The sequence below is a fragment of the Ammospiza caudacuta genome, chromosome 3, assembly GCF_027887145.1.
Source record: "Ammospiza caudacuta isolate bAmmCau1 chromosome 3, bAmmCau1.pri, whole genome shotgun sequence".
Classification (NCBI taxonomy): Eukaryota; Metazoa; Chordata; class Aves; order Passeriformes; family Passerellidae; genus Ammospiza; species Ammospiza caudacuta.
The window spans coordinates 16,198,640-16,211,006 of record NC_080595.1 but is presented as its reverse complement, the minus strand read 5'-3'; the positions used below and the strand labels follow the sequence as shown (position 1 = coordinate 16,211,006).

At 41.6% G+C, this 12,367-nt stretch overlaps 1 protein-coding gene across 1 annotated transcript in view; it reads right to left on the bottom strand.

Annotated features, from left to right (window-relative positions):
- MEIS1 (Meis homeobox 1) overlaps window positions 1-12,367 on the bottom strand; it is a 106,613-nt gene that overhangs the window by 68,453 nt on the left and 25,793 nt on the right. The window contains exon 7 of the mRNA XM_058801575.1: window positions 11,638-11,749. Within this exon, the coding sequence (XP_058657558.1) occupies window positions 11,638-11,749 (112 nt within the window). The remainder of the gene's footprint in view (window positions 1-11,637; window positions 11,750-12,367) is intronic.

Here is a 12,367-nt window from a genome sequence, read left to right as displayed (position 1 = left end):
AGAACATCCTTCTGCTTTCCTACAGCCCATTACAGAACTACAATACAAAGCCATACCAAGTCTATCCAATAGTTGTACCGAATTAACATCACCACTGTTCTTGTTTTTACACAGCTGGCCTCATGCAGAATTTGCACGGGGTTAGTGCAGACAGATACAAAAAAAAAGAAAGCAGGCAGGATCCTGCACAAAAGCCTCTCCTGGGGCATTCTCATTGCCACAGGCAGGATGAGAGGACAGGAGAAATAAACAGATGCTTTGCTAAGTGGGGAATGGAGGAGAAGTACAGAATGAACACAACATTTCTACTCCACTTTGTTGTCTCTTTTCCCCCTTGCTGTAATTTGCCTGCAACTTATCCCCTGCTCTTCCAGCAAGAAGCTGCTACACTCTGACTTGACAGTGCCCTGAAACTTTAACCCCATTTTAAATGACACTTAACTTGGAGCTGTTCAGTTAATGCTGACCTCATTCCCTCTTTCCCCTGCTTTAGGAAGACATTTGATGCAGTGCATGTGCTATAATCCAGGGCCCCAAGCAGGAACTCTACTGTGGGGTTCCTCCCTCAGTGCTGTGCCAGGGAAGGAGAAAGGGAGGAGATTCTCTTGGCACAGCAATGAGACCAACAAAATATTCTCCATCCTCCAAAGCCTTGCTTCCATGACCTTCGCTTGCTGACCAGAGAAAGCTAAGATATGCCTTCTTCGAGGTCCGTCGGGACACCACAGACTCCAGAATATATTTAGCACACATCCATGTGACACTGCTATTCAGAGCAGTGGGGAAGATTTCAGAATAAGTTAGGGTATGTCTGCCACCATTAGGTCTTTTCCAAGGGCATAAGTGGTGTCTTCTAGTAGGTCTTCTCTCCTTCTGCAAAAGATGTACTTACAACTTGGAGACAATGGGCAGTATTGGGGATGCAAGGGCCATCTCTCACCCATGGAGCAGAATCAGCCCCAAGAAAACTAAAGACTAAGGGACGAGTAGTTGAAGAGGTGTCCCCACTGTACTTTTATTTTTTTATATGCTGTTTCTTCTTTCCCACACTTTCAAATTGCACTTCATCAAAGGGCAACTGCAAAAATCTGTGTGAGATTCTAAACACTCAAGAGAAAAACAAACAAACAAATACCCATAATATTTATAATAGATAAATGAGTTTTTAATATAAAAATATATAAATACTTATATATTGGCTGTGAGATGCCAGAGGTACTGCCTTATGATGGGGAAGTTCCCAAGCTACAGCAGGAGGCAGGCTGGCAGTGCCTATCCTGATGTCACACTGCTCCCACTGCACATCATGTGCCCAGCCGTGCTCTCCCATGTCCTTTCCCACCTTCCAGGCCTGAGCAGCAAAAGTTCAAGCACGTCAAACCAAAAGCGACATGCAGGAGGTATCATGGTAAAGAGCCAAAGCAGAAAGGTGGAAGGCTTTACCAACAGCAGCCTCATTCAAAGGCCTGCCAGAGCAGTGTCAGGCATTTGCTTAGTCACAGCCCTACGATCCCAGCCCAGCTTGGGTAGAAGGGACATCAGGCATCTCCCTGTGGTATTTCTCATGTCACCAACTAGTGGGTCACCAGGCCAGTGAGAAGTGGTCCCTGATGAATTATAGGATGACAGGTGCTTCTGACATCACCACTGCTGCAAGCTGCCCAGACTGCTCTGATTGCCCAGAGAAAGTCCCAATCTCATTCATGAATTTAAAATTGAAATTAAAAAATAAAAAAGAATAGTAATAATAAAAGCCTGTGTGCATCAATGTGCCTAGAAAAAATTATGTCAGCATCTTACAGTGCTGATCCTTTTAATTAATCCCTTCAAGAATGGCCCCTCGCCCACAAACATATAATGTAATGCCAGCTTAATCTTACCTAAAAAAAATTACAATGGAATAAGATTACTCGTCTGACTCTGCTAACTGCTACAGCACTGCTTAATCCTGCATTTCAGAGCTTTAACAAGCTCCTATAATACTGTACAGAGTTTATCAGAGCAGTTCCCAAGACAAGAAGGACTTATGTTTTAAAGAATATAATTCCACTGTCTTTTGTGCTTTTTACATATAATGTTTAGACAGTGACTTTCATCCTGAAAGATCTCAAAGCCTATTGCCTGCTTCCTTCCTGTTTCCATTGAAGTCTTCTTTTCAGGTTTCATATTAGAGTAGGATTATAAATAAATAAATAAATAAATAAATAAATATATATATATATATATATATATATATATAAAATATAGGGTGTTACAGCAGGAAAATTGGTAGGGGAGGGAGTTCATCCCTCTCTCCCATTTCCCAAACACAGCTGGGAGGCATAGCACCAGATCAACTGCCTCTACCAAAAATCTGCAAAGGACCCCATGTGGGACCTTGCCTGAAGAAGTGGGTGCAAACTTGACCAATGAAAGTACCATCCCTCCATCCCTGCAATAACTTGGCCTTCATCCCCAGGCTGTCCTCCCACCAGCACAATATCCACCCCACTCTGACAATATCCACCCACAGCCACACATTTCCCAGTCTTTGTCACTTATAGACATATTAAGCTTCCCATGGAATAGGAGAAGAAAGCTCTGCTCCCTCCCTGTAATTATCAAATCTGCCCAAAAATGAGGAAGAATTGAGAATCCTCATTATAGCACATCATAAAACATGGCGAAGTCTCGTGCTCACTGTCTCTTATTGGCACAGTCTGCCAACAAAACTTTACAAAGATCACAGGAATTCATGTCTGCAGAGATATTCAAGTCATAAAAGGGGAAATTTGGATTTTATTTTCCCACAGTCTAAATGAAGGTGAACCAAGCAAATTTGGCAAAGAGTGCTAGTCAGATGCCATTTCCCACAGCAGTGTGGTATTTTCCGCTGGGAATAAAACATTTTCCCTCAACTACTGTTTATAACCCTTATCAGTTCAACAGCAATAGAGCCATCAAGTCCAATATCTTGTGGAAAAAAGTCAAGGTCAACAAGTACTTGCATTTTCGTTTATCTTTAGCTGCAATTGCTACTGACATTCAATTGGGTAATAAACATGAGGACTGTCAAATGCTCTCAGCAAACAGGTGATCCAAAAGCTATCACAGAGAAAGAGGCTACCGCCAGGTAATCAAACAATTCTGTTGCAACAATTATGATTTGAGTGCATTCATTTACAGAAGCAATCACCTGTCAAATTTGAATGAATAGCATCAAAACATTCCCACCACTGGGGTAATAAGGGCAAGAAAATACAAGCTATGTCTACTTTCTTCTCAACAAAAGCATGCCAGCATTAGCAAGAGCCTTTAAAAAAAAGGGATAAACAAAAATATGCAGTATCTTATTTCCTGAATTGAATTATAAGAAATTATTTGAACACAAGAGCTAGAGAACATCTGTCCAATTAAGTGGGTCTTGTGGTGGTGTGTCACACAAGCAATGAGGGGTGTTTAGGAAAACACCAGGGAAAGTGGGGGCACACAGAAGCAGCTGCACCACGCTCTGACAATCAGCACTTGGGCAGCTTCCTGAGCCAGTGGTTGCATCTGGACCAGGGTTTTTAATAGCTACAGGAGAACCTATTTTTCCATGAATTGGTCTAATCTCTTTTTGTCCCCTGCTGACCTCCTCAGAATGTTCTTCTGCAGCAACAAATTTAACCCAACACGTAAAACATTTCTGTTTGTTTTAAACCTACCAACACTCTGGAACAGCTCCTGTGCCATGAACACCCGCCCTTAGTTCTTGTATTATGGGACAAGCACCCACTTTCTCCATACACAACTAATTTTAAAGACTTCTCCTCCAACCTTAGTCATCTTTCCCCTCCCAGCCTTTCATGTGAGAGATAGGAAAATGGTTTGTGCCAAGCAGCCTAATGGCACACCCTGTTGCATCACTAATCCAGAAATACGGCATATTTATGAGTTTATACTCCTTGTGATAAAATGTCACTCAAAATAAACATCTCGGGATCACTTCTGTTTTTTAATCTCCAAGTTAAAGAGGCTAATGACACACACAAAGTCTCACTCTGCCTACATCAGATTGCTAGACTCAGCTGAAGACACCAAAACCTGGAGAAGCAAATGGGACAGAACCCTTAAGTTGGGAATACTAAGATGGCCTTTAATAGGGGCCATATGGGAAGCTCATTAGCTCCAATGAGCCACCACAACTTAAGTGAAAACATCCAGAGTGTGTAGGAAAACAAACACCATATCTGAATAAAGCACCCAAAAAAAAAAAAATTCCTATCAGCCATCTTGAAGACCCTCAACTCCGGTACTGTTGAAAGGGGCATCTTGGACACTAAAAACTTCAAATCTATTTCTACAACTTCTTAGAAAACCAAACCTCCCTCTGCTCCATCCAAGGAGGAAAGCAATATGCCCTTCAGTCCTACACCAGATATTTTAGCTAACAGCCCAAGATAACGATTCAGCAATGTGATTATTTTCCACCACTGTTTCCTGTTTGGCATATTCAAGATCCTGCCCTCAGCAAGACACCTGGTTCTGCGCAGACACACTTTGGGGCTGCAAAAGCCAAGGGATGCTCTCAGTTCAGGGTCAGGGCCATGTTCTTATATACACATCTATGTATACATGGGCTTGTGCATAGCCACACAGATGTTTAATGGGTAGACATTTCTGAACTTAGGAAAAAATTGCCAAAAAGACAGAAAAAAAAAAAAAAAACACAACCAAAAAAAACTCCAGCACATGGATTCTCCCATACAGATGGGCTGAAAGTCAGGAATATTTGTATTTCCATAGCCACTTTAAATGTAAACAGTTTCCAAAGTTTTTTTCCCTCCTACTGCTCTGCCAATGATGGCAGTAGCCTCAGCCTGAAAGATCTGCCTCCTGACATGGTCATCTCTCTCTGCTCCCCTCCCAGCTGGAAGTTTTTCCTGAGCAAAGACTAAAAGTCACATTAAACCATGCTGAAATGGTTTTGCTGGTTTTGAACTGCTTATTATCTCTGGGGGTTGATCTGAAAAACAAGTTGGTGCTTAGAGAAATTCAGGTTTCCCCTGAAATGCAAACAGAAAGAAGGAAGGTTTTTTACAAGGAAAAGAGTTCATTTACGATGATGTTACCCACAATTTAGGGAAAACAAGCAATGTTTATAAGTATTTAAGTTAGCTTTGCCATACCGAAAAGAAAAATGCCTGTTAATGACAGACGTTTAAGCTAATGCTGAAATAAATCCTGACACAAGGAATAGATTAATGCTCAAATCATGACAGACACCCGCTCCTAACTAACAACTTGCTCCCATGCACCATTCTGGAAGTACAGCCCTGCTTAGCTGAGGCACATAGACTTAACACTGCTGAAATCTAAGTTTAACAGCTGAATCAGGCTGATGAGACCAAAAAAAAACCAACCAGAAAACCCAAAACCAAACAAAAAAACCAAAAACCTAAACTAGAAGGAGGAAAAAAATAGTTTCGCGCCCCCCGGCTTTAGAGCAGAATGATAAATTGACATCATGTTATGAGCATAATCCTCAACCACTCAATCACTGTTAAAAAAAACCCAACATGATTCTGGGGAGATAAAAATAATTAATGCTGGTGCTGCTGAAGAATATGCACCTACACGAAGAGTTTCAGATAAATATGAGCCTGGCTTAAATCTTGTATCTCACATCAAAGGAAGAGGGCACAGGTGCTCACACTGATTTAAAGCAAACTGAGCGCTGCCTGCTTGATGGAAAAGCAGGAAAAGAAAAGGGGATGGCAGAGCCTCAGCAAGAAAACTGACACTACTCCGTTTCCAAACAAGCATATTACGCTTAATTCGGGATTCACAACACATAAAGCACCAGAAAAAACACAGGGAGCAGCCCCTGTTGACTAATGCCCTGTCTTTTCTAATCGAGGGTCACATCCAGTCTAACCGATCGCATGATAATGGCATCAGAAAAGGTCAATCAAAGACAAGCCAAAGCTTCCACTGCCTGGCTGACCTTCGGAGCTTGTGACAAATTGCTATCAGTCAATGTCAACTAATGACAGCGGCTCTTTGGCTAATCAATTGTTCTAAAAATGATCAAGAAAACTACTCGTAGGACAGCTCATTTTCACATCAATGCCTGTGAAGTATGAAAAGCTCATTTTTTTTTGAGTTTTTAATAAGCTCATAAGTAAAGCAGTTACTTGGTAACAGGGGTCACCTTAGTGAAAAGACAGAACCTTTGTCTGCCTTTTACATATTCTTTTATTACCATATTATAGTAAAAATATGCCATGCCATTACTATGCCAGAGGGCTACATAATAAAGTAGGTAATACTTCATACTTTTTTCTTTTTTTTTTAGATAAATACTTCTGTCTTTTTGGGGCCCTCTGTTTGTATGTAAATATTGTCAACATAGTCTCCAGGTATTTAAATGTAAAGCAATCACCAGTGGCACACAGGTGACATGCCCACTCATTACTCACCCAAATTTCACATGACAGAGCCAGCAGTGAAAACCACGCCGCAAAATCCAGTGGTGCTGCTGGGAAGGGAAGGTCTAACAGCAGCTATTTTGTTCTTAAACCCACCCACCCCATGCGAGCACAGCTTATTCCAACTATTTCCGACAGAATCCACATTTGGTAGGAAAACCGCATGCTCCGAAACCCCCTAAGCCCTGCGAAAGCAAACAGACATTTCCGCCCTGGAAGGATTCTGCATGTAAAAGCCAACGTGGAAATGCACACAGGCTTGAGCAGTGGGAGATATATCATGGTTCTCCTTGTACACCAAAGGGGTGACTGCAGATTTTTCCACCTCTTCATCCCACCAGCCTCTCCCAGCATAATTTTCAGCCACTTCTCAAAGCTTCACAGCCAGGCCACACTCAAATCTGCATTCATGCATTAAATATTACCAAAACAAAAAATCCACATTGGCCTAAGGCTTGAGGAGTGCAAGCACGATTATGCTTTGCTTTTCCATAAGGGGAAAAGTCCAGCAAAGGACATTGCAGGGCATTACATCACAAGAATCCATTTGAGAAGATGCTGCATTGAGAAGGAAAGAGGAACCACCGCTCAAGCACAGCACTGCTTTTCATTTGGGTTTACCTCTTTACTTCAGTGACTCCCGCCCATGACACCTGTAGTGCCACAACAGGTTTACCCCGAGGAAGACAACCCTCACCAACCCAATCACTCCCAAAGCAATTCCCCACATCACCACAGACCAGGGAGGGAACTGGTGGTGAAGCGCTAAACAAGAAACATTAAAACTTTTGTTTTCATTGGAGAAACTGCCAAGTGACAGCAGTTTCAGGTTACACCCTAAACCTGCCTTGCTATGGTAGTTTTTCAAATTAAAATATCTTCTGTGGCCTTAGCCACTCTCAAGCTATCCATAGGCAAGAAAGAAAGGAGGCAGGGCGACACTTAAGCTCAGCCATAATTGGAAGTATGTGAAAAATGAAGTGTCAGTTCGGTCAATAAAGGGCAAAGGTGAAGGGGAACTGCAGCCCAAACTCGGTGCGAAATGTGCTCATTAAGACACCCAATCCGAGGGCTCCTGCCCACCTATCCCATTAGTCATCGGCCATCTGACCGCTTCAAATGCCTCCCCGCTCTTATTACTTTTCTTCTCCCATGTTAAAAAAAAAAAAAAAAAAAGGAAAACAAAAAAAAAGGAAAAAAAAAAAGGCAAGCTGGTATATAAATCCTTGCTCAGTCATCTGGAACATAATGTGGCCCTTCTCTCCCCCTCTTCCCAGCTCTGCTGCCTGCCTTTGCAGCCTCCAAACAACCGCCTGGAGATTCCCAGCAATAATAAACCCGATTGCCTTTTTGCCTATAGGTTGCTCAAACTCCTACAAAACCCTGAAAAAAATAAACCATTGCAGCCATTGATACATTTTTATAAAGAAATATCACTGCTTTCTACTCCTGGCTTGAAGGAGCAGCAATTATTTGGAGGTTAAAAAAATGCTTTGAATGCAGGCTGAGGCTTGGGGGAAAAAAAAAAGAGGGAAACAATACACACAAATAAGGTGACACTGATGGATTATTTTTCTTTTTCTTTTAAGCTGTGTAGGAGAGCTAAACATGGGAAATAAGTAACTCCACTCTGGATTAAAAGTGACTGTACCAAGGCTTTGTTCAGCATCTTCCTGGTCTCACTATTTGAAAAACAAACAAAACACATCTCTCAATATCCCAGACAGGCATCTTTTGAAGTTACAAGAGGAAGTAAGATAAAATAGTGCTGCCATGAGCTCAGCATCACCTGCCTATACATAAGAATTTGCTTCTCTTCTTTTAAATAGGATTTAGTGAACTCATTCTCCACTATGTAAATTCAGATCTCTTAGCACCATTTGGAGACAGACCTCCAAAGGCCTTTCCTGTTAAGTTCAGAGCAACGGGAAAACTTTTTCATAATATTATTCTGCATTCCTGTACTATAACTATGCCCTATGATGACACAATACCAGGCCTTTAGAAGAGGTTGTGTCAACGTACTATGCAATAACATATCCTGCTGTTCAGTGGCACAAGACCTCAGAACAGGTCCCTAGCAGTTAAATATGGATTTCTGCAATAGATCGAAGCAGCTGGGAGTTATTACTATTTACTAAGTAAATAAATTTAGACATTGAAGAAGACTTTAAAATATTTACAGGAAAGACCATCTCTCCTGATTTCCAAGGCAATCATTTGATGGGTGTTTTATACTGGGACATAAATAGGTTAAAAATACACTTTGCAAGATTTGTAGTGAATAAGGTAATGAAGAAAAATCTCCAAAAAGTCCAAAATAAAACCTTAACATAGTCTGGGTTAAGGACTAAGGAGAAAAGTCTTGCTAAAGGCTTACACATTCCAGTCTGTGCCTCTCCGAAAATGCAAAGCTTACATTTAACACCTTTGTGATACTTTCAGACAGGTTGCAAACGTGGGCCAGAAGGTGCTTTTACCTACCCCAACGAGGGAAGTAGGTTGTGAGAAAAACCTGAAACCAGACAATTTTAGAGAGTTTTATTGAAGGTTTTATTTCTGGTGATCTGATTTGCTTTTTTTTTTTTGTCCCTTTTTTTTAAATGGCAAACGTGATCTTGACAGATGGAAGGAACCAAAAGGAACTTTTACAAACTCCTAAAAATAGGGAAGCCCATAATATACTGAATATATGTCATGCAACGCATGCATCTCGAGTTAACTCCTATGGCTGCAAGCACGAGCATGTGGGTCCCCAGCCTTTTGCTGCCACCCCCCCACAGAACCTGGCTGCTACGGCAGTGCCATGCTGGCTCCTTCTCCTTCTGCTGCGAAGAACAGCACCCAGCAGTGGCGAACACAGGGGTTTAACCACAATGTTACACTCCTAACATCAGGCCACAGAAGAAAAAGCCACCAAATCACAGCATCTGGAAATTCAATGCAGCTGGGGAGAGGCAGGATATTTGCTATCTTTTAGTTGTCTTCTATTTCAGTCCTTCAGGGTTGTATTTTTTCACTTCTTCCCCGCAGGGAAATGCTAAAATCACATTATGGAAGCTTTTTTTTACAGAAGGTGTACACACAGGCATGGATGTGCTTAAACAAATGAGATTTCCCCACAATCTCAACCTTCAGAGCATTTCATGTAAACAAGACATAAAGCAAGGCTCAGCAAGACCACTGCTACCATTACCACATTCCTGTTCCTCAAAAACAATGCCATTTCCAAAGGTGCCAAGTAGCCTGAAGGCAAGCCTTGGTAACAGAGACTACCAGGACAGGATCTCTTTTCCAAAATTTCTTTCCCAAACTTGACCTGAGAGTTCCAGCTATCAAATTCCCACTTTTGTTACTCTTCTCGACAGTTTTAATGCACTGAGCCTTCTTCACAAAACAGTTCTCTATCAAGCACTGGCAGCAATCCCAGCCCAAATAAACCACTGGGGTTTGGGTAACAGTTTCAGAACTGAATAAAGCATCACCGACAAGTCCTTCTGTGGATACTTCATAGGACTCAGGCTTGAAATTCACTTAAGAAAACCCTTCCTGACTGAGGCTGCAGCACGCCCGTTTCTAGAAGCTTATTGCAGGATGGCAATAGGCATCAGATACGACCAGCACTCCAGACTACTAAAAATGCCACATTTTGGAGAAAATAAAGTCTGAAAATCTTTAGAAATACACCAGGAACTATGCTCAATTTCCAACGGTCTAGGAGCATTCTGGCAAGGCTACCCACAGCTGTTTTGTCCACGCACATATCCGCATAAACACACGCACATCCGTCTAATAAAAGAACAGCCCTAAACGAATACAAAAACCCTCTGAAAACACCACATTTTAGTTCAAAGCTTATTTTTGAAGCAGCTTTCTCAGCCTTAAAAAACCTCAATGGATTTAAAGTTTGCTCCAAAAGCAAGGGGCTCTAATGAACAAGTTGACACCACTTCAACTATAGCATTGCGAACAACACTGGAATATATATGTATACATACTTGAAAGAAAAAAGGCCCCCTGAATTTATGTTGCATATCATTTTCCAGTAAAAGTCAGAGGTCAGAAGGTTACCAGTGTCTGCCTCAACTCTGCAACAGTTTACTATTCCAGGCCCCATTTTTACTAGGCTACACTCGCGATGAAGTCAGCAACTTTTCTTTAAACAATAATGAGTCTCAAATACTTAAAATTCTATAAAGAGATGTTATTCAACATGTACGTTAAATCCATGCATATAAAAAATTAAAATATACTGGTTTAGTTAAAAAACTAATCTTGTTAAATGCAGACTTTGCAATGCTAATCAGTACTGTTCAACCTTTTTTTGGAAACACAATTCCTTTGTTGTCTAACAGCACTTGAATGAAACATGATCATAAAACCAGATTTAAAAGTATATACCTATTGTGAGTTCAGAGTCAACTTCAATAAAGCACTCTCTTTTATATTCAGATTAAGGATCCTTTTTAAATTTTAATTGCATTAAATTAACACGAAATCCACTGCAGTTGGTCTCTTCAGAAAAAATATGCTTTCAGCTTCTCAGAAAAAAAATACAGAGATTCAGCTTTTTAGATTTCAGAGTTTCTGAGACAGCACAGATTATTTGTAGAATGTCCCACTTCCATTGCACCAAGCTCATCTCATACTTGCCCTGTTAAATCAGCTACACAGGCCTGGCACTCAAACAGAACGTTCTTGCATTCAAGTAAATTGGAATTGAGTATCAAAAAGTAAATAAAAGCACAGCTCAGGATTTTGTAAAACAGTCCAGCTAACATCTCATCTTTATATGCAATCAAGTTTTGATGGCATCTCTGACATATTGGCATGCATTTCTGAAATCTTAATTACACTTGGTTTTGAAGATTTCATCTTTTAACCCATTTGAATGAAGAAAAAACCCCAAACTTCTCATTTCTTATTTTTATTAAGCACACTGCAAATTTGGTACATATGTTGCTCTAACATGTGCCTGCTGGCAGGGTTAAAGAAATAAAGATGCCAATCCCTTTACTGGGAGGAGATGGAGGAAAAAAATGTCAAAAAAAAAGGAAGATAGACCTTTCTCAGCACAAACCCTCTAGCACCAGAGCATATTTCCACACCAGAAAGAAAGTAACCAGTCCCTGAGCACGCTGGTGACCACTAGCCAGCTAGGAAAGTGTGAGGGCTCTGTTCCTACCTTGCTCACTGCTGTTGTCCCCGCTGTGTGATGTGTGTCCTCCGCTGGAGGGTCCGGGGGTTCCCCCAGAGCGCGTTGATGCCGTGTCATCGTGGTCTCTGTTCCAGGAGGGCTATGGGGCGGAAAAAATTAAAAGGTTAAAATCCCAGATGGGGAAAAAATGCCCAGATCACTAGAAATGCACTCCCAGGAGAGTGGCACCCATGCTCAAACTTGTGGGAAAAGGCTGGCAAATACATCTCCCAAATTATTCCTTCTTTCCAGGTAGCTCTATTGCCACACCCCAGCAAAAACAATATACTCTGGAATACGTTTACTATCTAAATAATCCCAAGCTTTATTACCACAGAAAACAGAAACATTCCTGGCCAGGCAGGGGGAGCAGGAGGAGAGCCAGAGAGCGAATCACTGGCACTGGGCTCCAGCTATATTTTTAGCATCCACAAACCCTCCAGCACAACAGCCTGCGAACTCCGCAAAGGCAAAATGAGAGCAGTGGTCTAGAGCAGCATCATTTATATGGGCCTCCCATTCCTCCTACGAGGCCAACATGGAAGAGCTTAAAGACTTTGCTTGCAATTAGGCCTGGGTCCATAATAGCTGGGATGTGTCAGCTGTTTGCCGGATGGTATATGGCAAATGGACCAGGCATGGGGACAAAAAAGAAATGAGAATAACAATGGCTTCACATAGGCTGTGTACACTCAGCCCCATGCAGAGCCTCCTTGTA